General features: G+C 49.6%; 1 protein-coding gene across 1 annotated transcript in view; it reads left to right on the forward strand.

The window, feature by feature from the left end:
- Nucleotides 1–6,789: 6,789 nt before the first annotated feature.
- Nucleotides 6,790–27,255, forward strand: part of LHX4 (LIM homeobox 4) — a 38,527-nt gene continuing 18,061 nt past the window's right edge. Inside the window, exons 1-2 of the mRNA XM_038758437.1 lie at nucleotides 6,790–6,865; nucleotides 24,990–25,161. Coding sequence (XP_038614365.1) covers nucleotides 6,790–6,865; nucleotides 24,990–25,161 — 248 coding nt within the window. The remainder of the gene's footprint in view (nucleotides 6,866–24,989; nucleotides 25,162–27,255) is intronic.

The raw sequence follows: 27,255 nt of genomic DNA on the forward strand, positions 1-27,255 counted from the left end.
GTGTTGGGTGGGGGAGGGTATGTATGTGTCGGGGGGTTGGGGACGGGGGGTTTACTTGCATACACACACACGTGTTTTAACCAGGATCAAAAAATCAGGTTTCCCTGTGTTCCCTCACATTGGTGGTAGGGAAATTCCCAGCCGCTTCACCTGACTCCTGTCAAAAAAAAAACCAACAAAAAACCAAAAGAAAAAAGTTCAAGATGAATTCTTGTGATGTTATCCATTTTAAGCTCCGAAGTGTAATATCTTATAATCGGTAAAAGTGTAAGATTTTGTTGCTTTGTAGCTCGGCATTTAATGTAAAAGCCGTTTCCCCATATCAGGTGGGTTATCCAGGTTTTAGTCTTCCTTTTTCCTTCAACTGGGATTGTTTACATCGCACATGATCTGGCGCGTAAATAATTATGATGTCATCTGGAGAAGTCTGATGTCACCAGGAGGATTGCAGGAGCAAGCAGGGAGGTCAGAGGGAGAAGAGGAACTATGGGGAGGGAGAAGAGCTAGGGAGAGAAGACAAACAACAGGAAGTTAAGATCTTGTTTTAATAAAATTTTGAGGGAGAAAATATGAAAAGTGGAAGATATGATCATAGGTGTTACAAGAATGATTTCTGGAGGTGTGGATTTGAGGCAAGTGTGGATGGCACCCTGGAAAAAGCCAACACTGACTCTAGCCATCCCTGCCCCCAAAGATGCCAATTTTCCATGTGAAGCCTGGGGTTTGGGAAGCTGGGAGCAGTTTATACATGTTGAGACAGTTTTACCCTGTGGATCCTTAATGTCTTCTGCTCCAGGTAACTAGGGCTAACTTCAGCCCCAGGTGGCCAGCTCAGCAGGCAGGAACTTTGCAGTTCTAGTCCCTGCTCCAACACAGATGCCCTCTTTGGGCCCCAAGTGACACATATGTGTGCCTCAGTTTTCTAAGAAAAAGGACAGACTGCTACTACAGCTTTATTGGGAAAAGGAATAAGGGATGGCAACTATGGACTTTGAGTTCTGGAGAGAGGGATCTTGCAAAAAAAAAAAAAGCACCAAATTCCAACAGCAGCTGCCACTTGGTTGCAGCTCAGGGTTGCCACTGTCATGGTGATGATCATCCTGGTAGAGGTGGGGTGTTGCAGTTAGTGATAGAACTGTTGGTATTAAGCACCAACTGAGTGTGATGCTCTCAACTAAGCACTTGGAAAAGTACAACAGAATAACAAGACACATTTCCTGCCCACAAGGAGCTTAGTCTCTAGCCATCTTTTCCCTTCAAGTCCCAACCAATTGGAGCTTTTTCTCAGTCACTGAGCAGGTCAGAACCTGGGCTGAGTCAGGAGGCTTAGATTCCGGGCCCGTGTCCTACACCATCAGTTGCCTTTATCTCTGCTCTCTTCGGCCACGTCCCAGCCCAAACTCTATGCAAGCTAAACTAATTATGCCTCTGACCCATTGCAATTTCCCTTCCTGTTGAAATCCACCAAACCGCATCCCTCCCCACCTTCAAAACCACCACCTCCAGTACATAGTCCTCGACTGGTCCCCATTCCCTGGTCATGCTCTGCACATAGTGAGCGCTCAATAAATACTATTGGGTGAATGTTGTCCCATTAGCCACTACTGAAGCTCCATTTCTTGGAAGAGGGTAGAGTGCCGATTTTGTGTATTCTCAAGTACCTGAGATGGGGCTTTGCCCACAAAAAGCTCAAAAAGTACTTAAGAAGATGATGAATACTGGGGTCAGAGTACCTTTATCTTTGTTTTGTGTCCTCTAGATGTGTCTGTAGACTGCCACCTTATTGTGGGCAAGGAATTAATCTACCAACTCTGTTGTACTCTCCCCAGCACTTAGTACAGTACTCTGCACACACTAAGCACTCAGTAAATTCCATGAATTGACCAAAAACAGGTGGTAGTTGTCTTGGGCCCTGGAGCTTGTTAGGTTCCAAAAGTCCTTTCGTGATTCCATCCACACCCCACGGGGCCTCTCTTATGCAGGGAAGAGACAAAAGAGAAAGTGGTCAGGGAGAAGAGCCTATGACAGATTACTGGAAAGGCCTCAGTGGACAGATGGAAAAGAGCAAAGGATCCTGTTCCTTTATTGGAAAACTCTTCATGGCTCCCTGTAGCAGGACAGTGGTTCTCCTGAGGCTCTGCTGGGGAGCAGTCTCCATGGTATTCTTTACAGCGATGAGTAATATGGACCAGGGCAGAGGGTCTATATCAATCTAGCAAAGCAGAAAAATGAATGAAAATTGAATTCCCCAAGGAAACAGGGGGGAGCTGTTATCCAGACAGAGAGATAAATCAAAGGATGCCTGAGAGAGGCCGAGGGACAAGCTGGGCTTCCAACAGCAGTGGAATAATTAAGGAAACAGTTTCAAGATGCAAATGATGGAATTTGGGGGAGGGGTGGATTCTTAGAAAAGGAGGATAGGTGGGGGTGAAGGTCCCCCTAAGTAGGGTGATTCATGCTCTGGGGGAGAGTGGCTGGGATTGAGTTTTTCCTAGATGCAACTGGATGTCACCACCCAAAGAAGCTAGTAGCGACTGCAATTAAGGGTTAGAAGCTCACACATGCACATGCACACACATACTCTAGTGTGGGCTACATGGAGCTAGCTAGACTTCAAGAGTGCCCTGAGATTCTGATTCACCCACCTTTTGGGGGTGTTGGGTTGTAATTCCCAAGGGTTTTGCTGTTTATTTAAAAATTAACGGAATCCTAAAAACTAAACGATAAGAAACACAGATCAGTGCCCTCCAGGTTGTAGTAGTAATAATGGTATTTATAATGGTATTGAGAGCCTACTGAATCCAATGCTAAGAACTTGGGAAATACGACAGAAGCACCAGGATATGTACCCTGGCCACACAGAACTTTACACTCTAACTTGTTAAAAGAACTGAACAGATCTTGTCCCCTCAGCTCCCCACAACAGGAGGGGTTCTCCTTATGATGATGATGGTATTTGTTAAGCGCTTACTATGTGCCAAGCAATGTTTTAAGAGATGGGGTAGATACAAGGTAATCAGGTTGCCCGACGTGGGGCTCACAGTCTTAATTCCCCATTTTACAGATGAGGTAACTGAGGCACTGAGAAGTTAAGTGCCTTGCCCAAAGTCACCCAGCTGAAAAGTGGCGGAGTCGGAATTAGAACCCACGACCTCTGACTCCCAAGCCTGTGCTTTTTCCATTAAGCCGTGCTGTTTATCTGTGTAGAGAGGTTCTGGATAGCAGTCAGGAATTGAAAGAGGCCAACAACATTTCTTCCCATGCCGCACTCCACCCTAGCAGCCGAGAGCCAGAGGTACCGTTTCGAGATAGACCCAGGACTTCCACGCTGGCCTGCTAAAACCCCAGAGTATCCTCATCTGTGCCAAACTGCCAACGTCCCACCTTAAGGACTTGGGAGAGAGCTGGTTGGTTTCAGGTCATCAAAAGATCTTGGAGGTCTGGTCCCAAGTGTGTCTGAGAGTGAACGTGCACCTCTCCCCATGGAGTGAGACTCCAGGGACCTCAGCCTGGCTTTACGAAGGAGGGGATGGATGACTTGGACCCAGTATTTCCCTTGGGTCTCAGCCACTACCCATTCTCCACCTCAGTATCCTTGAGAGGTAGTGAGGGATCGGCTGTTACTAAGTTGTCCCTATTTTCTGGATGGGGTAACTGAGACCCAGGAAAGTGAAGCAGTGAGCTAAAGGAGGAGTTAGGACTGATTCCTGGTCCTAGCCTCTCCAAACGATATCTCATCTAGGGTGCTCTACCTGTGTCAGGTTGCCAAGGGCTCTTGTCAGGGTGAAGGGGAAGAGGAAAAAGACAGCTTGAGAACTGGAGCACTTACTGGTGTGATTAGTATTCATATTGTATTGTAACAACTCCCCCTCTAATGGTGACACTAACAGCAGTGATACCAGCTAATGCAGCCATGAAAATTAGCAGGATTCCAGAGGCCAAGGCTAGCCTCCTCTAGCCTTATTGTTGCTTCCCACTGCTGACCTCTTGCTCTGTGTCCTCTCCCCTGCTGGAACACTCCCCCTTTTTAAATGTAACAGACTGCAGCTCCCTCCATTTTCAGAGCTGTTCAGAAATTATAACTCGCCCTGAAGGACTTCCCTGATTGATTCCCAATCTCCCCTGTTTATATTCCCCCCCACTACCAGCATAACACCAGCATAACACTTGTGGGTCATTTAAGTACTCGCAACCTTCCATAGTACTTTCGTATGTATCTTACATATCCTACTACTTCAGCACTAATTCATGTACATTGCTCCTTTTCCTCCCCGCACTCCCCACACGTTGTCTCTCTCCCCCACTAGATTGTAAATTCCCTGAGGGCAGGCATCAGTTGTACTAACTACATTATATTCTCCCACGCCCTTTCTACAGTGCTTTGCTCACCGGTGTTAGAGTACTATTGAATGATTGATCAAAGAAACCGAATTGCAGGCAAGTAAACCTTTTAATAAAGGTTTAAAAGACCACCCCCTAGCAGCCCCTCTCCTAACCTCCCTGGGCTCTGAACTTCTTGCCCCAAGGGCAGGGGGGTGGTTCTGCCCGAGCTAGAGTGGAAGGGGCTTTAGGTTGGTGGCCTTGGGGAGTGACCTGGCTGGGGGGCTTGGACTGTTGGAAGGTTTGGGTGTACCCCTTCCTCAGAGAATTTTTAAGATCTTCAGCCCCACCGTGTCCCTGGGAGAGAACTAGGGGACTGGCGTTAGAGTGTCCTTGGGGGAAGGTTCAAGAGGGCAGAAGGGGTAGCTGGAGTTTGGCAGGAGGGTTGTGTGGGGAGTGTTGATACCCTTGGATGCACAGATTTCCAATCCTAACTCGAAGTCTGCTTCCCAGGGACGGCAAAAGGATTCCCTAAGCAATAACTGGAGTGCAGTGCCCAGGGGAGCCCGATCTGTGATCCAGTGATCTAGTGATGTGGGGGTATTACTAGGGGAGGGAAGGAACCCTTACCTCAGAGGCCTATGGAGTGCGCCCAGTCCCGGGCCCTGGGAGCTCAGAGGGCACAGTGGGTGGGACGTTTCCGGGAGCAAGGATTTGGGGATTTGGAGATTGGGAAGGGGATGAAGGGGGTTCCTGATTCTCTCTTTCCCTCTCCCCCCCAACCGGGCCTCTCCTGGTCGTTCCTCCCGGAAGCACGGGAAGGCTGTGTCTGGGGCTTGTTTGGAGTGAGGGGATCTGATGTTTCCCCCCAACAGCCACCCACCCACCCACCCACCAATCGTCGATCCAGTTTGGGAACCTGAGGGGAGCTGGACTGGGCCTTATGACTCTCCTGGTATCCTCTTTCGGGTTATTACCCGTTTTCCATGGATTACAGGGGGGAGGTTCACTATGTGACAGCCGTTGGGCCCTGCCTTTGCTGTCTGGATTTGCTTGGGGGAGAATGTGTTTGATCAATTTTCCTTGAGAAGTAGGTAACTTGTGTCCTCCTGCAGGCCAGGACCAGGCCGGGCTGCGAGCCCTTGTTCCGCGAGCCCTTGTTCTGCGTCTTCGTGTAGGGGCAGAAGTGCCCAGATGTGTGCCCATTCCGAGGGGGGGGACATGGGCACCCATCGTGCCCAGGGCACGAGCCTCAGTGTCGCCTCCGAGGCCTAGTGGGGTTTGGGCGGGGGAGTGGACCTTGCCAGGGCCAGAGCCAGGGGACGGTGGGTTGGAGGGAACGACGGGTTGGGCACCGTTTAGCGGGGAGAGACGGGAGGGAAGGAGACCACCTAGCTCACCCCTTCCCCATCCCCTTCCTCTCCTCCTACCTCCCTTTCCCCTTCCCCTACCTCCCCTTCCCCTTCCCGTCTTCCAAGGGCGGCCAGGGCCGGGCCCAGACCCGGGAGCCGCTCCCGCCGCCGCATGACTCAGTTGTTCCGGCCCGGCACGGGTTGTCCCTGTCGCTGTCCCCGTCTCTGGCCCAGCCTCAGCCGGACACCGGCCAGGGGACGGGGAGCCGAGGAGGAGGAGGAGGAGGAGCGGGGGGAGGCTAGGCCTGTGCCCCCGGGAGGGCGGTGGAGACCCGGTTATCCCACCAAGGGCTCCCTCCCTGGGGGTCCCCGACCCTCGGGGGATGCGGGCTTGGGGCCACGAGCCCCCGGCCCCCCGTTGCCACCAGCCACCCTCCGAACAGGCCCCACCTGCTGCTGCTGCTGCAGCAGCCCTCGGGGGAGTGGGAGGCGGGGCTCCGCGGGAGGCTGGCAGGGCTGCCCCGCCCCAGGGCCCCAGGGCCCGCCCCCCAGCCCTCACCCCGGGGTGCCCCATCTACTTGGGTCCCGTCGGGTCGGGGTCCCCGCCCCGGGGGCCCCCCAAAGGGGATTGGCCGAAGGGCGGGGCCTCCCTGCGGATAAGCGACGTCACACCGGCTCCTGCAGTGTGAATGAATCAAACTGCCTCCCGGCCCAGCCGCCCAGCCACCGACACCGGGGCAGCAGAGGAGGGAGAGGAGGAGGAGGAGGAGAAGGGGTGGGAGTGGGGGGCCGGAGGGAGGAAAGCCAGAGCTGCAGCAACAGCGTCGCCTTAACCCGGGAGACACACTAACCCGGGAGAGCAGGACCGAAGGGACTCGAAGCAGACCAGGGGCTGGCAGGGAGGCACAGCACCAAGCCACCCGGAGGAGGCGAGGGGACCGGTTTTCGATTGTGACTCTGGCGATTTCGTTGCGGGGGGGGGGATTTATTACTATTATTTTAATATTCCCGAATCCAGGACGAGAGGGGGCGGGGTGAAGGGAGAGAGAGAAAGAGAGAGAGCGAGAAATTGCCAGGTTTCCGGAGCGTCCGTTTGGCCCTCTCCTCCCGGCCCAAGATGATGCAAAGCGCAGGAGTCACCCCGGAAGGCTCGGTGAAGGGGCTCCCGGAGATCCTCGGCGTGCCGCTGCAACGTAAGGCATCTTCCCTCTCACCCCCATCGGTGGAACCGTAAAGAAACCCGGCAGCCTCGGGAGACCGCATGGTGCAGGGAGGGCGGAGCGGTAGGGGAGGACGGGCTGAGCCCACTCTGGGCTGGAGAGATGGGGTTGGTGGTTGACCGCGGGGTCTTGGGGCCGCCTGACCCTCTGGGGGGTCTCCTCTTCTATGTGGGAATGCCCCTGTCGCATTCCTGCCCTGGCAGGAATGTAGGGAAGAATCCAGGAATGAGGAGGTGGGCTAGAGCGCGCTGCCCCTCGGTGTCTGTGTTCCCGACGGAGTTGCCCACGGTTGTTGTCGTCTCAGGCGTGGTTTCCCACAGGTCCATCCCTTTCCCTCCGGTGGGCCCTGGCGGCTGACCTCGGCTCGGGAAAGTATCTCCAGGGAATGTCCCCGGTGCCTGAGGCTCCTGCGCCGAAAGCCGTCGGGAGAAGTTGGGACCTGTGGTCGCGCTCTGCGGAGAAGAGGCCCCCTTCCTTCTGGGGGGCCCGAAAAGTTTAGCTTAGCCTTAGCACAGTTTCTCCTGCCAACCCACGTGCCCGCCGCTGTATTTTAGCAGTTCGGACGGTGTTGATGCAGGTCACCCATCTGTCCGAGCTGGCTTCCTATAGGCCGGTGTAACGCCCGCGGTCCACTTTTTATTTTTGGCGAATTTCTATCCGCTCGGGCGGTGGGTTTCATCTAATGATTTCCCTACCTATCCAACACCTAAAGTGAGATACCCTCCTGGCGTCTGTGTCACTCCGGACGGCTTTCTTTCCCGTCTAGAAGTTTGCTGGGCGTGGGGGGGAGGACGGGGCCAGTCGTGTGTGATCCTGGGTTAGGGTGGAAGCCTCAGCACCCGGTTTAAGGTCGTTTCTTGGCCCACCGAGTGATCGTCCCTTTATTCTTTGGTACCTGTCCCGGGAGTCACTGCTCGTTTCGGTCTGGTTTTCTTTTTCTCTTGGAAGAAGCGTGGGAATAAGAGCCGTGCCGGATTCCGTGATTTTAAAAAATATTCCCTGGGTTCCCTCTTTTTCAGGATTTCCTTCGTGCCCTCCCGGGCCGGGAAGCACCCTCTCCTGCCCCCTCTCCCTCGACGTGCAATTCGGGGTTGTGACCTCTCCGTTTCGGGGCCGATGGTGCGGGGGATGTGAAGGTGCATGGTTTGTGTCGGTCGGAGGCGAGTGTGTTCTGCTGGTCCGTCATAGAATCGCTCCAGGCAGCACTTGTTTAAGTGATAAAATGTGGCTTTATTAAGTTGAACTATTCATTGTCCCTAGGTATGTCTTACTCTCTAGATGGTGCACTCCTCGTGGGCAGGAATTGTCTCTAGTCAATTTCCCTCCGAATAGCCTAAGCGCCTACCGAAACTGCGTTGTGGTAGGCCTCGATGATGATGATGTGATGAATTTGATGGCGGGGGGGGGGGGAAATCTGTGCCTGTGCGTGAGTTTTGTGTATACTGTTTTGCGTTTGTGGGTGTGTGTCTAGAATGGTATTGCCGTGCGTGTGAATGTGGGTCGTGTGTGCAAATGTAATGAGTGTAAATGAAATTTGTTTAGGGACGGGTCTGGGATGCCCATTAGATATGTGTCTATGATGTTGGGTCTCCGTGGTGTAGCTGTAATGCGGGTGTCTGGGTGGTGTGCGTGGGGGGGTTGTTGTGTGTCGCTGATGCAGTGTGGACTATTAAAGGCTTTTAAACCGTCTGTGCGGAGGGTAGTGTGTCAGTGATGGGTGTGCTTGTGTGGTGTGGGCCATTAAAAGGCTTTCAGACCGTCTGAGTGACGTGAAGATTTTTATGATAATAATTGCGGTATTTATTAAGCTCTTACTACGTACCAATCAATCAATCGTATTTATTGAGCGCTTACTGTGTGCACAGCACTGTATTAAGCGCTTGGGAAGTACAAGCTGGCAACGTATAGAGACAGTCCCTACCCAACAGTGGGCTCACGGTCTAAAAGTACCAAATATTGTACGAACGCTGTAGTATATACGACACAATCGATCATATTTATTGAGTGCATACTATGTGCAGAGCACTGTCCTAAGCACTTGAGAAAGTACACTACAACAGAATTAGCAGACTCGTCGCCGGCCCCTAGCGAGCTTAGAGTCAAGCGGGTCAGATCGGACACCGTTCCGGTGTGGTGTGGACCATTAATTTGTCTCCTCGAGGATGGTGATAACTGTTTGTGTGCCAAGCACTGTGCTAAGCGCGGGGGTAGGGACAGGGGTGTGTGTAGTACGTCTGGGATGTGGCGTGGGCGGGTGGGATGTTGTTTGTATCTATGACTTGTGTTTGTGGCGGGGTTGCAATCTTTGCAATCTTCCTTTGCAGTCGGCGCCTTTGCAATCTTCCCGCCCGCTCCGCTTCCCGGGCCGCCGGCTGCGGGAGGAAGGAGCCGGGCTACTCCCGCGGAGTTGCGGGAATTCTCCCAGGACGCCGCCGGGATTCCCAGCTCAGTTGGAAAGACGGAAAGCGAGAGGCGAGGAGAGGGGCCCTCTCCTTGCCCCCCTCCTCCCCTCCCTCCTTCCCTCCCTAACCTGGAGCCCGCGGGGAATCCCAGAGGTCTCCCGGCCGCTTCCCCAGGAGGGTGGTCGTGCGGGGACCCCTTTCCGGGAATTCCCTTCCCGGGAATTCCCTTCTCTGCCCTCTCCGCCCCCTTTTCGTCGGAGGGACGAGCCAGATAAAGGAGATTCGCTCTTGCTGGGGTCCGGCTGGGGTCTGGGGTGCAGTGCTGGGCTCTGGAGTGATGTGCTGGGGTTCGGATGCGGCCCCATGGCCCGAGGGTTGGGCCTTCTCCCCGCTTCCTCTGAATCTGGAGATTTGGGGGAGGGCGGTGGGCTTTGGACCGGGAGGCCAAGTGGGGCGGGAGAGGAGGGAAGGGATCAGAGTCCGAGGCCCGATCACCCCTCTCCGTCCCTTCCCTTCCCTGCCCTCCTCCCTCCCCCTCCCACCTATTCTTGGGGTACCAGCCCATCGCCCCAGCTGCCCACTGCCTCCGCTGACCTTTCTGATTCGAAAGCAAGCGGGATCCCCATCCCTTGTCCTCACATCTGGAGGGTAAGAAGGGGTGCTCAGCGCCGTCAAGTCTGGCGTGACCCCTTTAAGGCGCGGGGGTCGCAGAAGTGTGGGAGCCTGGAGACCCCGGCAAGGATCCTTGAGAGGCAGCGTGGCCTACTGACAATCAATCAATCAATCAATCGTATTTATTGAGCGCTTACTGTGCGCAGAGCACTGGACGAAGCGCTTGGGAAGTACAAGTTGGCAACATATAGAGACAGACCCTACCCAACAGTGGGCTCACAGTCTAAAAGGGGAAGACGGAGAACAAAACCAAACATACTAACAAAATAAAATAAATAGAGTGGATATGTACAAGTAAAATAAATGAATAAATAAATAGAGTAATAAATATGTACAAACGTATATACATATATACAGGTGCTGTAGGGAAGGGAAGGAGGTAAGATGGGGGGGATGGAGAGGTAAGATGGGGGGATGGAGACAAGTGCCCGGGCTTGCGAATCAGAGGTCGTGGGTTCTAATCCCGGTTCTGCCACTTGTCTGCTGCGTGACCATAGGTAAGTCCCTTCACTTCTCAATGCCTCAGTAACCTCATCTGTAAAATGGGGATTGAGACCGTGAGCCCCACGGGGGAGAGGGACTGTGTCCAAATGCTTACCTTGTGTCTACCCCAGCGCTTAGAACAGTGCTTTGGACATAGTAAGCGCTTAACAAGTACCATCGTTATTATTATCTACCCTTTCGCGGGGGCGGGGTGGGCAGGGCCTGCCCCCCTCTCCCCAACCTCCCGCCCCGTCGGAGCCCGGGCCCCTGGATCTTGGGTCCTCGACCGCTCAGGCCCCTCCTGCTTTGGGGGCTCCCGCCCCTCTGCTCTGGATCCGCCGTACCGCACAGATCGGCTGCGGTGCGTGGGGTTGGTGGGGGGATAATAATAATAATGGCATTTGTTAAGCGCTTACTATGTGCAAAGCACTGTTCTAAGCGCTGGGGAGGTTACAGGGTGATCAGATTGTCCCACGGGGGGGCTCACAGTTTTTAATCCCCATTTTTCAGATGAGGTAACTCAGGCACAGAGAAGTTGTGACTTGCCCAAAGTCACCCAGCTGACAGTTGGAGGAGCCGGGATTTGAACCCGTGACCTCTGACTCCAAAGCCCGGGCTCTTTCCTCTGTGAGCCACGCTGGGATGTGCAGGGAAGGAAAGAAGCGCCGTGGGACCCCGGCCAGGGGGAGCAAGGAGGGGGCGTCGGTCCAAAACGAGCCGCGGGCCAAAGCTGCGCCTTGGGCAGGTTACTTAACGTCTCTATGCCTCAGTGCCCTCATCTGTAAAATGGGGGATGAGACTGTAAGCCCTTCGTGGGACAGGGACTGTGTCCTACCGATTGGCTTGTATCCACTCCACCGCTTAGTACAGTGCCTGGCACTTATTCATTCATTCAATCGTATTGAGTGCTTAGTGTGTGCAGAGCACTGTACTAAGCGCTTAGGAGCATCATTATTATTATTTATTATTATTATTGGTATTTGATTCAGATGGAATTCGCCCTGGACAAGCAGGGCAGGGAATTGAGGGCCTAGCCTAGGTGTGAGGGAGCCCACTACCTCCCTTCCCGCCCTCCGTGCCGGGAACATCTCCCTGCAGTGATCCCAAAGCGGCCCCGTTTGCCTGGACTTGGCCACAGTCCTGGGCCCCGAATGCCGGGAAGTCAGTCATCGGGCGCGTACTACGTGCACAACGCTGTGCTGTACTGAACGCTAGGGAAGTCCATCGGAGTTACTGCCCTCCAAGACTTTACACTGTAACGGGAGAGACAGACGCGAAAAGGAATTGCAAACAGGATGAAGAAGGAAAGCGTAAGGACGAGGTTTAGGTTTTTGGACTGTGAGCCCACTGTTGGGTAGGGACTGTCCCTATATGTTGCCAACTTGTACTTCCCAAGCGCTTAGTACAGTGCTCTGCACACAGTAAGCGCTCAATAAATTTGATTGATTGATTGATTTGGGGAAGCAGGAGGACGGGAAACCCTCCCGAATCCCCGCCAAGCCGGAGCCATCCCGAACCATCAGTACTCAGTGTCAGTCGTATTTATTGAGTGCTTACTGTGTGCAGAGCACTGTCCTAAGCGCTCGAGAAAGTACCGTATAGTAATAAACAAACACATTCCGCGCCCACACGCTCACTGCATCGAACACTGGATTCAGCGCCTGGGAGAGTACAGTAAATAGCAACTGTGGTGTTGGCTACGCGCTTATTATGTGCTGAACACTGGATTAAGCGGCGGGAAGAAGCAAGATGACGAGAGGGAGCAGAGGCGACCCCTTCCCAAACGCGGCCTTCCCTTTCTGTCCACCTCCTCCCTCGCCCTCCGCAGTTTTGGCACTGTGCGGATCGCTCAGCTCGGGGTCACTCAATCAATCAGTCGTATTTATTGAGCGCTTACTGTGTGCAGAGCACTGGACTAAGCGCTTGGGAAGTGCAAGTTGGCAACATATAGAGACAGTTCCGTACCCAGCAGTGGGCTTACAGTCTAAAAGGGGGAGACAGAGACCAAAACCAAACATACTAACAAAAGAAAATAAATAGAATAGATATGCACAAATAAATAAATAGAGTAATAAATATGTACAAACGCTTCCCCCGGCCCGGGACAGTAGGGCAAACTCCGACGGGCGGATCCCGGTGTCCTCTTCTCACCCCGCTTTCCTCTCCCAGCTGGACGCTTGTGGTCAGAGATAGAGCCCACCCACCAGTCCATCCGGACCTTCGGGAAGAGCCGGACCATCCCGGAAAAACGCTTGCCCCTTTTGGGCCCCGAAGTGGTCCCGGGCTTGGGATGGAAGGAAAGGAAGGAAGGAAGGAAAGTCTTTTAGACTGTGAGCCCACTGTTGGGTAGGGACTGTCTCTATATGTTGCCAACTTGTACTTACCAAGCGCTTAGTACAGTGCTCTGCACACAGTAAGTGCTCAATAAATACCATTGATGATGTTGATGATGAAGAACGGGGCAACGATCCCTTTAGCGGCCCCATGGAGAAACGGCCTCAATTTCCCCGAGATTTCATTTTTTAGCCTCTCCCTCCCTCCACCCCCCGCCTCCCAGGTAACAGTGGTCCACCTGCCCACACGCACGCTCGGTGGGCGGAGGGAGGGCTGTTCCCAGCAGACAAAACAACTTTTATTTTATTTTATTTTGTTAGTACGTTTGTTTTTGTTCTCTGTCTCCCCCGTTTAGACTGTGAGCCCGCTGTTGGGTAGGGACTGTCTCTATGTGTTGCCAACTTGTACTTCCCAAGCGCATAGTACAGTGCTCTGCACACCGTAAGCGCTCAATAAATACGATTGATGGATTTAGATAGAAAGCAGGTGGTCCGAAAATCTTGAACGGTTTCCGACAGCGTCGAGAGGGTTGGCCGTTCAGGGTCCGATGAAGTTTCTGCGGCAGGGAAGAGCCAGTAAAATCTTTTCACTGTGAGGACTCCGTTAGCAGACAGGGTGTTTTGGGGTTCCCCTCTGATTTAATATGGGTATAAACATACACATATGTTAACAGTGGTGGTGGTGGTGGGGGAGAATCCAGTGGGGAGTAAAAGAGTGAGGGAATTGAAGGAAGAGAAGACCGTAGTCGTCATTTTCTTCCTCCAGTCTGTAAGTAAACACAAAACACAGATTCCTGATTTGTTTGTTTGCTTGTCTTTTATGGGCCTTTTGTTTTTGTGCCCTAGCACGTATTGACAGCCTGAGTGTGTTCTTCTCTTGTTTGTTGGCACACAAACACACCCAGTCCCCGCCAAGACCCCCGATTGTACCACTGTAGAATAAACATCTTTTCAGCAACCTTAGAAGGGCAACGGGAGCCTCACCAGCCTCGCTGTAAGTGGGCTGAAAGGAGCTGTTTCTAGTGCTCGGGAACTTGCGGAGAAGAGACAATAGGGACCAGTCCTCCCCCTCCATTAAAAAAAAAAAATTAGCTCGATATTCGTGAGCCCTGTTGCAAACCTTGACCGTAAATCAGCTGAACACGTTTTATTTTAAAACACTGAATTGGATTTTGTTCCTCCCTGGAAAATAGCCTTTGAGCCAAATGTTATCGGGAATGCGCTGGACAAGTTTAGGGTGCAGGGGATCCTTTTTCCCCTCTACAATTTTTCTCTGTCCCGTTTCTCCTGACTTGGGCTGAAGCTATTCGGGAGGATTTTGCTGCAGTGTATCACCCCGAATGTTTTTAAAATATAATCTGGTTTCATTGTGATGTAAAGGTGGTTTTTTTTTTTGAGCAAGGGATCGGTTCTGCAGGGATTTAGCACCTGAAGGAACTTCCGATAAAATGAATTGTCAGTTTCATCTACCTGTGAACTGGCTGCGAAGGTATTACTACGGAATAGGACTTTCAGGGAAGAAAACAAGAAAAATATATCACAGTAATTTAGCAATTAATTAAATGTGTAACTGAAGTAGAAATGTAAACGTGCCACCAATTATTTACGTAGCCGGATCAGTGTCTGCTTTTTGATCGTATCTGCAATTCTGCACATTTTCCACCCTACTCTTGGAGAATATAATATTGGGTTACTGAGATAAAATTTTGGCTACTCTAGATAAAATTATACCTTTGACACATCATGAATTTAGGGCCAAAAAGACCCTATAATAAAAACAGTTGTGCCTCTCCAAGTCTAGCCCAAATTTCACAGAAAAGAATTGCTCTTGAGATGTTTCTGAATGTTATGCTTTCAAATGCTGTCTGTATTTTATGCCCCTCAAACGGAAAAAGGACCCAAACCACTGAAAGTTGGAAACAAGATCGGGGAGGGAATGTTTTTAACTGGGAATTGGGTCTGTTGTGAAAAGACTTGTTTTTGATTTCCGTTAGTCAGTGGTTGAGAACTTGGTGTCTCTGTTCAGTATGTATTTGTTGTGTATATTTGTGAATTCAAGGCATTTTAAATTTATTTTATTTTGTTAATACGTTTTGTTTTGTTGTCTCTCTCCCCCTTTTAGACTGTGAGCCCGCTGTTGGGTAGGGACCATCTCTATATGTTGCCAACTTGTGAGTTAGTACAGTGCTCTGCACACAGTAAGTGCTCAATAGATACGATTGATTGAATGAATGAATTAATTAATTTAAATACATGAATTTGTGGATATAAACTTGCAAATATACATTTTAAAAAATTACAAATTACAATCCTTTTAATTTTAAAATTTTGGCTTGTACCTCACTCTGAACAGCACAGCAGCAGAAATTAATGCTATCTGGGGGAAACCCAGATAAATCTGAGAAAATGTATCATGATAAGCAATTCTGCAGATTCAAAACACTGATTTTGTGATTCCATTCTTTTACATTTCAAAGGTAGGTTCAGACTTTTTGTGGTCCTTATACTATGGCTCTAAGCCATAGGCAAAATTTTAGAAACCTTGTGGGAAGGATAGTGCTTCTGCTTCTCCAAAATGCACCAAATTAAAATCGAAATTCAGTTCAAAAAGAATTTTGAAATTGTTGACAAATAATGAAGTGCCACTGACAGAGAAACCATAATCCAGGGAGGAAGTGTCATAAATCATTGTAACTGCAGTTTGGATAATGTAAAACATGCTCAGAAAATGAAGGCTCCACTGGACACAGGCTGTGTCAAATGGTCTTTTCAACTGGTCTCTTTGCCCTTCCATTCACAACGTGGGCAATGATCAGGTCTGTGACAGAAACAAAAGAAAGGATATATGTGTTTTTCTTTGCCTATCTTTTGATACCTTTCGTATTCCTGGATGGCTGTAAGCATTAATATGACATTTTGGTTTTTGAGCTTTTTCTCCAAGAAGGGGAACAAAAGCAATCATTTTAGGAAGAGGTATCATTGATTTTTCCCAAATTTCAAAGCACTCTGGTTACTACTACTACTACTAATAATAATGGTATTTGTTAAGCGCTTACTATGTGCAAAGCACTGTTCTAAGCACTGGGGGGTTACAAGGTGATCAGGTTGTCCCACGTGGGGCTCACAGTCTTAATCCCCATTTTACAGATGAGGTAACTGAGGCACAGAGAAGTGAAGTGACTTGCCCAAAATCACACAGCTGACAATTGGTGGAGCTGGGATTTGAACCCATGACCTCTGATTCCAAAGCCCGGGCTCTTTCCACTGAGCCATGCTGGTGACTAGTATTTCTAGTATTGACAGAATTTCTTTGATCCTGTTCGTGTGTTGTCATTCCAAGCTTGAATGCAGGTGACATAGATTTTGATCTCACAGGCAATAAGTGGCACTTGAATTCTACCTTGCCCTGTGCTTTGCCATACCCAGTTTGCATTTTATAATTCATTCTTCTTTGGATGAGGACTTCCCAGCTTGCTTTCTGGAATCACAAACTCCTCTTTCCATTCCTCAGCAAAGCAAAAGGCGATGTCTCTTCATTTTTATGGCGAACTCGTGTCAGTTAATGCTGACAGAGTTAACAAGGGGGTCTTTCCGGTGAGGACTAAAAGAGAGTGGGAATCAAAGGAAGAGAAGACCAGAGTCATCATTTTCATCTAGTCTGGAAGTAAACACAAATTACAGATTTCTGATTTTTTTGCCTGTTTATTTTTTGTGGGCATTTTGTTTTTGTTCCGTAGCACAGGTTTTCAATTTGGCCTTCCCTTTCAATATGGTAAAGAGCAAGGTAAATTAGTTTTTATGTTTCACAGCCAGAAAACAAGTAGACCTGATGTGGCATTCGAAATATACCACCCAGATTGGATTTAAGGTGGTCTGAAGGGACCAGCTGCCTCATGAGTGAGGATCAATCAATCAATCAGTAGTATTTATTGAGCGCTTACTGTGTGCAGAGCACTGTACTAAGTGCTTGGGAAGTACAAGTTGGCAACACACAGAGACCGTCCCTACCCAACAGTGGGCTCACAGTCTAAAAGGGGGAGACAGAGAACAAAACCAAACATACTAACAAAATAAAATAAATAGAATAGATATGTACAAGTAAGCAGTGGGCTGCTCTGTCCAGAGTCTCAGATAGGGGCTGGGAACCCCTCCTTCCTCTTCAAAACCTCCCTTTCCATCCTTTACAACCCTCCTATGTCCTTGCCCCTGCTACTGAGTTGGAGAAACTGAAAACCATGGGAAGTTCGTTGTCTCTAGCCAAGACGCCAGTGAGGGGAAGACCAACACCCCCTGATCAAGGTCCCCAAACTGTGTGGGAGACCAGCACCCCTGATCAGGGGCCCAGAGTGAGAGGGGAAAGATCAGGATAGGTCCAAATGAATCTGCCTTTTAATTAGGCAGTTTAGCTGTGCCAGCGTAATTATGCATTCTGACCATAATTGTCTACTGCAAGACAAATGGTGAGAGGTAAAGCATTTAATAAAAATAAACACAGAGGTGAAGCTGAGATGCTAATTTTAAGGATCTGGACAATAAACTGGTCATAGGAGATAATTAGTATTATTTCTCATATGGCACATCTCTAAGCTTAAGAGAAAAGAGGGAATAAATCAGAGTGATTAATCAGCATTTTGCTTCCAGTGAGGGGAATCGGATCTTACAGTTTGTTTCCCGGGAAGACAAATTCAATTGAATGAATTTTAGAAGACCCAGCAGGCATGCTAATTGGATTTTTGTTTTGGGTCCTCGAATGTGTTTTTCGTCCTGTACCAAGGCCTTGCCCAAGGAGGAGGGAGGCAACACTTTCTTTCAGCTTTCTTCCCGCTCTCTTGTAGGGGCCACTTAGAGAGACAAACCTGAGTCGGAATTAGCTGATTCTGCACCTTGTGGTTAGGGTGATGAAAATTGCGTCCAGTATCTCTTGCCATCCTAAACCTTCACCAGAAATCTCTGTTCCAATTCACTCTGTACCTGATCCTTCCCATTGCCAGTTCTCCCCCTGCAATAGCAACATCTTCAAGGGATTTAGAGATTTTAAACTGAAGATGTTTTATGTTCATAAACCGGTTCCTCTCACTCTGTTGTACTCACCCAGTCGCTTAGTACAGTGCTCTGTCCACAATGCTCAATAAGTACAATTGACTGCTGGGTATACAAGACACTCAATAAATACTACTGATTGATTGCTGGGTATACAGAGAAGCAGAGTGTAAGGCCTGTGTGCCCTGGAGAAAGCAGGAGTGCATATTTTATAACTTTCCCCAGTAGGAGGAATCAGGTTATGGCAAGGAAAAATGGACTTATTCTCTGCGTGAATTATTGTCATTCTGTGGTAAGCGAATATTTCTATTTGAGTCTGTCCAAAATTCCCTTCAAAAACATCTTTTACAGTCTTAAAGGAGGACTTGTTGGGGAGGGATTGTTGCAGTCCTGTCTACGTAGAAATAACCAAAACTCCTTCCTCTTAGTATGAAAATCTGCCCTGTTCCAATATAAGCCCTCCAGATTTGGTTTTAATTCCTTTGTATTGGGGGCAAAATGATGGACTATGTTCCCTACTCGTGGTGTTCCTAAGCTGTTTATAGTAAATGTAACATTCTAACAAGTATTGAGTTTTGGGGCCTGAGGGAGCTTAATGTTCTGTATAAGTTTACAGTCGCTTCACATACACATTAGGTAGTAGAGTCATCAAGAATAATTCGTTCCTGATAGGCAGGCACTTCTGCTATTGATTGTGGCAGAGCAGTGCCCCAGGGCAAGCCACAGCGCTCTTTTGCGGGGGGGCTCGAGGGGGCAGGGGATAACCGGTCCCGTGGATTTAGATAAGCAGGACCACCCTTGCTTTCAAGCTACAGCTTGCAGCCCTGCCTAGGTTTTGTTCCTGATTGTTATGTTGCTCTCTGAGGGGATGTCTCTTAAAAACTCTCCCGATGGGGACATTCTCCGCATACATTAGCACTAATGTATTCTCCCTTGAATACTCATCATATTAAGCCTCCCTGTTGGATACCTTACTCGAAATAAATTTTCTGTTATGTGCATACTTCCTGGGTTCTGACTCCTATGGATTTGTGTATGGGAAGAGAAATATAGTTATGTCCTTCCTTGGAGGAGGGGCTGAATAATAATTATCTATATATGCTGCGGGCTTCTAGATTTTTTTTTTTTGGTTGCTTTAGAGTTGCATTAGAGGAACAGCTCTGATCCCCGCGGCCACCCCCACCGTCCCCAACTCGGTGAGGTGGGAGAGTAATTCACTCTTCTAGGGCACTAGGGAAGGCTTTTAGAAAATTGCCTTTCTCAAGGCACTAGGTGGTGCTCCTCTTAAAGAGTTAATCCTTTTACCTGGAGGAAGACGCTGCTCAGCTGGTGTGAGTTTACTGGGCTGAAAAGACCCTTTTAGCTCCAACCTACAGAGACTGAACCTCAAGCAGTGTTTCCTCAAGCCCCAAGGGCAACTGCCTATGCACGTAAGTTCTTTCTGAATCCAGAAAGAAGGCCAGCCAGCCCTCGGTAGCCGTACTTGTTTGTCTTGCCCTACATCTAGCTCTTCTGGTAGCCCAGGAATCTGCTCCCTCCTGGGTGATGGTGTTTGTGCTCCCTAATCTCTGAAGCCTCAAAGAATTTTGGCAGGTCCAGGCTACAGCCGTATAAGGTTCTGGGTGGAATGGGCAACTCCGAACAGCACGGGCCCTACCAGTTCCTTCGATTCTTTAGCCCCAGCCCACTCTGTGAATGGGGCTCCTAGTGATAATAATTATAAATGTGATTTTTGTAAAGTGCTTACCATGTGCCAAGCACTGCACTGAACATTGGGGTGAATACAAGATCATCAGGTTCCATATGGGGCTTGCAGTCTAAGTAGGAGGGATAACAGATATTGAATCTCCATTTTGCCAGCGAGGCATAGAGAAGTTAAGGGTCTTACCTAAGGTCACACAGCTGGATAGTGGCGGTGCTGGGATTAGCACCCACGTCCTCTGACTCCTCAGCCTATGGTCTTTCCACTAGGCCTTGCTGCTCCTAGTTATTAGCTCTGATTGGTAAGGGCTAAACTGGGACCAGCCTTGAAGATTAGCATCTACCCAGGGCATAGAAGAAATCAGGCTGAAGGCTGAAAATAAATTGAGTGCCCCTTGCCTCTCCTTTCAGCCGCATTGGTTTAGGTTTTCAAAGGGATTTGCTTGGTGGAGGGGATGGGGTTAGGATTTTGATTCTGTTGCATAGCTCTGATTCTTCATTCCCTTCCCCCACAGTTCATTCATTCATTCATTTATTCAGTCGTATTTATTGGTGCTTACTGTGTGCAGAGCACTGTACTAAGCACTTGGAAAGTACAAGTTGGCAACATATAGAGACAGTCCCTACCCAACAGTGGGCTCACAGTCTAGAAGAGGGGTTCACAGTCTAGAAGGGGAATAGATGCTATCACATCTATCAGTGAGCAATGTCAGTTGGCCACAGTTAAAGACTGCTCACTGTGCCTCATTCTTAAGTAAGGCACCCTTCGAGTTCATTTACAGTGTATTTAGCACTCCATAGCTTACCACCCGAACCCTGTCCTCCCCCTGACTTTCCCAACACTGTAAACAGCACCACCATCCTCCCTGTCTCATCTTTCTCGTTCATCCCACATATTCAATCTGTCACTAAATCATGTCAGTTCAACCATCACAACATGGCTAAAATCCACCCTTTCCTCTCCATTCAAACTGCCACCACAATCACTCTCCCCACCTCAAAGCCTTATTGAAGGCACCTCTCCTCCAAGAGGCCTTCCCTGACTAAGCCCTCATTTCCTCTTCTCCCACTCCCTTCTGTCTTGCCCTGCACTTGGATTTGCTCCCTTTGTTCATCCCTCCTTCAGCTTCACAACGCTCATGTACATATCCATAATTTATTTCTGTTAATGTCTACCTCCCTCTCTAGACTGGAAGCTCTTTGTGGGCTGGGAATGTGACTACCAACTCTGTTGTATTCTCTCAAGCACTTACTACGGTGCTCTGCATGCTCAGTACAGTTGATTGATTAATAACAGGGACAGATGCAAAAGGCATATTGTCTCTCCCTTCCCATCCTCTCCTCCCCAGCGGACATGCCCCTTCCCTTCCCTCCCTCCGCTCATTAAGGAATATTGCTGGCCTGTACCTGGGACTTCAGAATATGTGCTGATGGGGGCAGAAATGTGTCCCCCTGCTGCTCTTGGGGTGCTGCTTCTCTGCTCAGTGGCAGCAGCCAAGCCCTTCCCCTTCCCTCTCCCCCATCACTCTGCTCCACCTCCCCATAGGCCCCTGAGGGCCTGGTGCTAGTTGCAGGACCTCAGGTCAGCATATGTTTGGTCCCTCCTAGCTTGGGAGAAGGGGGCAGGCAAGGAGGAGGTGTGTCAGGAGGATTTGTGGGGGGAGGAGCTGGTAGAAAATTTGAAAAATTCACATGCAAAACTTATGTGAGTGGTTAAGCTGTGAACCATTCCTCTTCAGAAAAGGGGCTCATTTGTATTTCAGGAGGCTAATGGAGAAGCAATTCTCAAGTCCCGTGTCACTCCCCACTCCCCTGCACATTTTAATCCCCCGTAAAGAGTTATAATGAAGTTGTCTATGTAATGGCTCAGTAACAACGTGTTGCAGTATTTGATGATAGATTTCTCCGCTTTCACTGGTGTTCGAGTCCAGCTGAGATTGGGAGACATCAGTAGACACAACCAGTAAGCGGGGGAAAGTATTTTGAGAAGGAAACCTTTCAAGTTGGAGAGCAGAGTTGATTCCACACAGGGGCATAGTGTTGGCATTTCCTCTGTGACTTTGGGCAAGTCAAAGTCACTTAATTCCTCTATGCCTCAGTTACCTCATCTGTAAAATGGGGATTAAGACTGTGAGCCCCACGTGGGACAACCTGATAACCTTGTATTTATCCCAGTGCTTAGAATAGTGCTTGGCACATAGTAAGTGCTTAACAAATACCATCATTATTATTTTGACATCTGTGGCACAGTCTGGATTTGCATTCGGTTCCCATGGCAGTGCAACCGAGGTAGTATTGAGTGCCTAGGGAGAGGGGGTTGACATGAATGGTATGTTGCCTTTCCTTCTCCCATACACTTGCTCCCACCCGCTGCACACCCCTTGAAGTCCCGCATGGGTCCCGACTGACTGGCAGGAGGTGTGCTCGACTTGACTGGGTTTGAGCCTTTGTGGCCAATTCTGCTTCCCTTCCCCCCTCCCTATTTCAAGCATCCTTGGGCCAGGGGGACCAAGGGTCCCAGAAAGCCTGAGCACTGTAATCTCCTTAGCAGAGGTAGTAATAGTATTAAGTGCTTATTGTGCGCTGAGCACTGTGCTAAGCACTGGGAAAGAATACACAGTTGGAAATTAGACATGGTCCCTGTTCCTTGGTGGGGCTCACCATCTGAAAATAAAAATCAGGAGAGGGGATTGGTGACACTTACATAAAGAGAGATGAAACAAAACACCGAGATTCCTTAAATAGAGAAGCAGCATGGCTCAGTGGAAAGAGTCCGGGCTTTGGAGTCAGAGGTCATGGGTTCAAATCCCAACTCTGCCATTTATCAGCTGTGTGACCTTGGGCAAGTTACTTCACTTCTCTGGGCCTCATCGGGAAAATGGGGATGAAGACTGTGAGCTCCACGGGGGACAACCTGATCACCTTGTAAACTCCCCAGTGCTTCGAACAGTGCTTTGCACATAGTAAGCGCTTGATAAATGCCATTATTATTATTATTATTATTGTTATTATTAAATACAAAATCAAAGTAGGTTGCTGTGGCAGGAGGAGCAGAAATTCAGACTCCTTGGGACTCAGATTCCAGTTAAAGCCATGGCTGCAGCGCTGACTTTAGCAGCAGTCTCTCCACCTCCCTGAGGTTTTATGGAGGTGGTGCCAGCCTGTGGCTGGTTTTCTCTGTTCCACCGGGGTGCTGCCGGGCAGGTCAGAATGGAGATTCCTCGAGGACGCAGATTCCTGCAGGACTCAGGTTTCCGGGGAGGCAGCGTGGTGGGCCAGTAGAGGTGGATGCCTTGCTTTGCTGTAGAAGTCCCTGTTTCCCCCCGGGATTCAAAGCCCCAGCCGTCTCTGAGACAACCATTGCAGTGTGACACTCGCTGGCAGGGGGTTGGGTTTGTAAGCTGCTGCTGCATTTACCTTATGATTTTGGGGTCCTGGCTTTTTGCTGCCTCACCTCTTCCATAATGTGCGGGGTCTAAATCAGGTGGAAATTTTAGGTCAGAAATCCAGTCTTTGGGGGGAAAGGCAGGAAGAAATTGTCTCTCCACTTGAATGGTGTGGAGAGAGCGAATTTTTCAACCACTGATGCCAGGCTAGTTTTTGCTTGATTTAATGACCCACCAGTTCCAGATCCAAAAGTGACACCCTGGGGTTGGCCAGAAACCACCTCCTGGGCTGGCAGCAAGAGCAAGGGTGATCAAAGCTTGGGTGGGGGAAGGTTGACGCTATTCTCCAGCACAGACCTACCTGACTTCTGGAAGCTAGTCTCTGCCCACGTTGAATCTGCTAACTTCATTTCAGGTCCATGACTCCTCTCCCTGAGGGCCTGGCCCAGGGCTGATAGCACAAAGTGGAGCACTAAATGAGGATGATTCCATCCGGCACTACTGGGCCATGAGAATGGCACATGTTCCCTTCTGGGAGGCAGTAAAGAGTGGAGTCCTGGCACCTTCATCCTTGTTTTATGAGGGAGAGGGAGAGGGCAGGTCCTGCCCCTGGCAATAGTCCCCTGATCCTCTCCTCACCATTGCTCCTGCTACCACTCAGGTGGGATCCCTGGAGCATCTGAAAGAGGGACGGGTGTGCAGGATGAAGGGAAGGAGAACACATCCTAGCTCCCCATAGCCCTTCCATGCCTTCCCTTTGAGGGAGGAAGTCTCCCACCCCTCCAGTCTCCCGATGGAATTTTTGACAAACTGGGCAGTGGCAGCTGGCATGTATGGGCTATGGGACTGCCAATATGTGGAAGAGGCCAGCAGGGTCACTGGTGGAAATGGGGAGTGGATGGATAGGCCAGTGGGAATTAGGCATTGGAGAGAAGTGGGAGCCAAAGGGAGAGTCTAATGATGGTATTTAAGGGCTAACTATGTATCAGTTACTGTTTAATTGTAGTATTTATTAAGTGCTTACTATGTGTTAGGCACTTTACTAAACGCTGGGGGAGTGCACAAGCAAATCGAGTTGGAAATAATCCGTGTCCCACGGTCTTAATCTCCGTTTTGCAGATGAGGTAACTGAGGCTCAGAGAAGTGAAATGACTTGCCCAAAGTCACACAGCAGACAAGTGGCAAGGCTGGGATTAGAACCCATGCCCTTCCAACTCCCAGGCCCGTGGTCTATCACACTGGGGTAAATACAACTTAATTAGGTTGGACAGAGTCCCTTTCCCACATGGAATTTACAGCCTAAGTGGGCCGAAAGGCTGTCCAAAGGTGTCTCAGCCTCATTGGACTAGAATTCCTTGTACAACCGGTAAGTGACCAACAGAAGTGCAGACAGATTGAGCAGTTCCATGTTCTCCACTCGTTCTGTTCCCTTGGAAGATCACACTGTAAGGGTCAGCATTGTTTCTCAATAGCGTTTCCTTCAATAGTATTTACTGAACACCTTCTGTGAGTAGAGCACTGTACTAAATGCTTGAAAGAGTACAATAGAATTCGTAGACGTGATCCCTGCCGTCGTGATCCTTTCCTCTAGCAAGGGAGACAGACAATTAAAATACATTTCATTTAGGAGAAAATAGAGAATAAATGTATGGTCATAAGTGGTATAGGGTTGCGTGAGAACCCAAGTGTTTGGGGATTTTTTGTAGTGTTTGTTAAATGCTTGTTATGTGCCAAGCACTGTGTTAAGCACTACGATAATCAGGTCAGACTCAGTTCCTATGCCATACAGAACTCACAGCCTAAGGGGATACAGTTACTTGGTCCCAATTTTACAGGTGAAACTGAGGCATAGAGAAATTAATTGACTTGCCCACAGTCACACAGAAGACAAGTGACAGAGCTAGGATTAGAGGCCAGGTCTTCTGGTTCCCAGGCTCATGCTCTTTTTTCCACTATGCCACACTGCTTATGTGATTGTGATTTGAGTTTGTGGTTGTATCTGCACCTGATGCCGGACACAGGGCTGATGCTGCTATTCTTCTCTCTCCTTTCCTCTCCCCCTCTGCTCCTGCCTCCTCAGAGATCCCTCAGTGTGCCGGCTGCAATCAGCACATCCTGGATAAATTCATCCTGAAAGTCCTAGACAGGCACTGGCACGGCTCCTGCCTCAAGTGCGCGGACTGCCAGATGCAGTTGGCAGACCGGTGCTTCTCCAGAGCGGGGAGTGTCTACTGCAAGGAAGACTTCTTCAAGTAAGTCAGAAAACAGAAAATCCTTGTGTCCTTTGGTCTTACCTCCTTCCTTCTCACTCACACTTGCTTGGGTTAGCATCTCTTTTCCCCCAGATCTCAGGACTTGCAAGATGTGCACCTGTTTCTCGTGGTCACACCTGTGGCTTAGTTTCATGGCAGGAAGACTGTCAGGGTCAGGGGTATTTTATTTCCTCCTTTTAACATCAGACTATTTTTCATTGTCCTCTCAAAGGAAGGGTTGGCAGAAAGGACTGGGGGAGAAGGGAAGGTGTATGTATATGTAAACCCTGTGTAAAAGTGCCAGGGAAGATGCTTGTGACTAGAGGAGAGGGTAGAGGGAGTTTTTCCAGGAAGTATGCTCAAGCCTATAGTTCCTGATTTAGTAGTAGTAGTATTAATAGTATTGAGTGCCTCCTGTATATAAGACACTCTACTAAGCTCTGGGAACCAATGCACTGGTGAGAATTAGCCAAAGTCCTTGGCTCTCCAGGGGCTTACAAGCTAAAAAATAAAGAATGAGGGGAAACTGGTGAGAGATACATAAGGGGAAATTAAACAATAAGAATATAAAATGAGCAAAATATAAGGATAAATGCAAGAAGTACTGTGGCTAAAGGAGTGGAGTTTTGGGCTTCTGGCAGAGAGGAACAGAGGTGAGCTGGTGGGTTTAGGGCAGGGTGTGTGCTTGCCGGGGGTTCTGGGAGAATTTGCAGGAACCGAACAGCTGCAGAGCAGAGAGATGTGGTCGGACCGGAAGAGTAATGAAACAGGCTCAGACAAAGCAATGCAATCCCAGGGCCAAGAAGCCAGCGATAAACACGGCGGCCAACCTTTATTGAAGACACTTTCTCCCTAGTCACCTTATTTTTTTCATGTATTTATTTTTTTGAAGTCCATGTGTGTAAATAAAGGGAATTGTGATGGTTCAGGGCTACTGCAGGATGAAGACTATGTGTGGGGATTTGAACTTCTTAGGGATTCAAATCTCTCTAATACATTTTTAAACCCAAATTGGACTAAAGAGTTGTCTTGTTAATCACCGGGGCTGCTTCGCTGGCATCTGTTCAGATCAGGGTCAGAGGGATAGGGTCACCCTCTTCTGTTGGTCTCTACTGATCACAAGCCAGGCACCTCATGTTCTCCTGAGAGTCTGCGTCTGTGTCTACCCCACGGTGGCTACTTCTCTAGTGTTCGTTCAGGTACCATCACCCTTCCTCTCCCGGAGCTGCTTGGAGACTTAAATCCCAGTAGGCCTCAGCAGGCTACCTGTGGTGACTCAAGCTCCTTTGGGAATATTCAGGATGTCTTCTCTCCCTTCCCCCAGCTCCTGTTTAGGCTTACCTTTTAGCTGTCACTGACCAGGTGGGAGTCCCCATTTTCAACCTGGCCGGCTGCAGCTGAGATAGAGGGATGCAGGTAGATGACAGTAATGAGAGGGAATAGGGGAAAGTTGGCAGGAAGCAGAGAGGTTTGAGTCAGTGGGATCCCTCCCCACTTTTATTCACTACAGGTGACCATGTCTATGTGATTAGACGGATGAATCAACCCCAGCTTCCTTCAGCCCAAGGAGCTTATGGAAATAAGGAAGGGGATTGTGTGCACATATTGATTCCTCGGATGAGGGCAGCAGTATTTTAAGTGCACGGGTTGGGGGCAGGGGAAGGAGTAGGTAGGGTCTTAGCAAGAAGAGAGTCAGATAAGAGAGGAAGGATCTTTAATTGGTGGGGCCTGACTGGTTCTGATGTGTGAGCCTAGGGACAGTTGTTCCCTGTGGCCTGTGGAGGAGAAAGGTGAGCCTAGTGACCAGGGGATGAAGGATCTTAGCTCCCTGTGCTGTTGGTTTTCCCCTGAGCTGCTGTGTGTTCTTAGCTTGTGCTGGTCAGCCCCCTTACCCCAGTGCGAGACCTGGGGCAGAGGTCCCTAGAGAAGCTGGCTCTTGTAGTCTATTCTAGTATTGGCTGAGAAAGTGTCCTCTGCCATGGCTTCAGGAGCGAGACAGGCAGCCCCCCGCCCCCCCGATGTTGGCTACATGGCCAGGTCCGTCCGTCCGTCCCCCCGCGATCTGATTTTAGTGGAAGCTCTCCACACCCACAT

Source organism: Tachyglossus aculeatus, chromosome 16 (genome assembly GCF_015852505.1).
Source record: "Tachyglossus aculeatus isolate mTacAcu1 chromosome 16, mTacAcu1.pri, whole genome shotgun sequence".
NCBI lineage: Eukaryota > Metazoa > Chordata > Mammalia > Monotremata > Tachyglossidae > Tachyglossus > Tachyglossus aculeatus.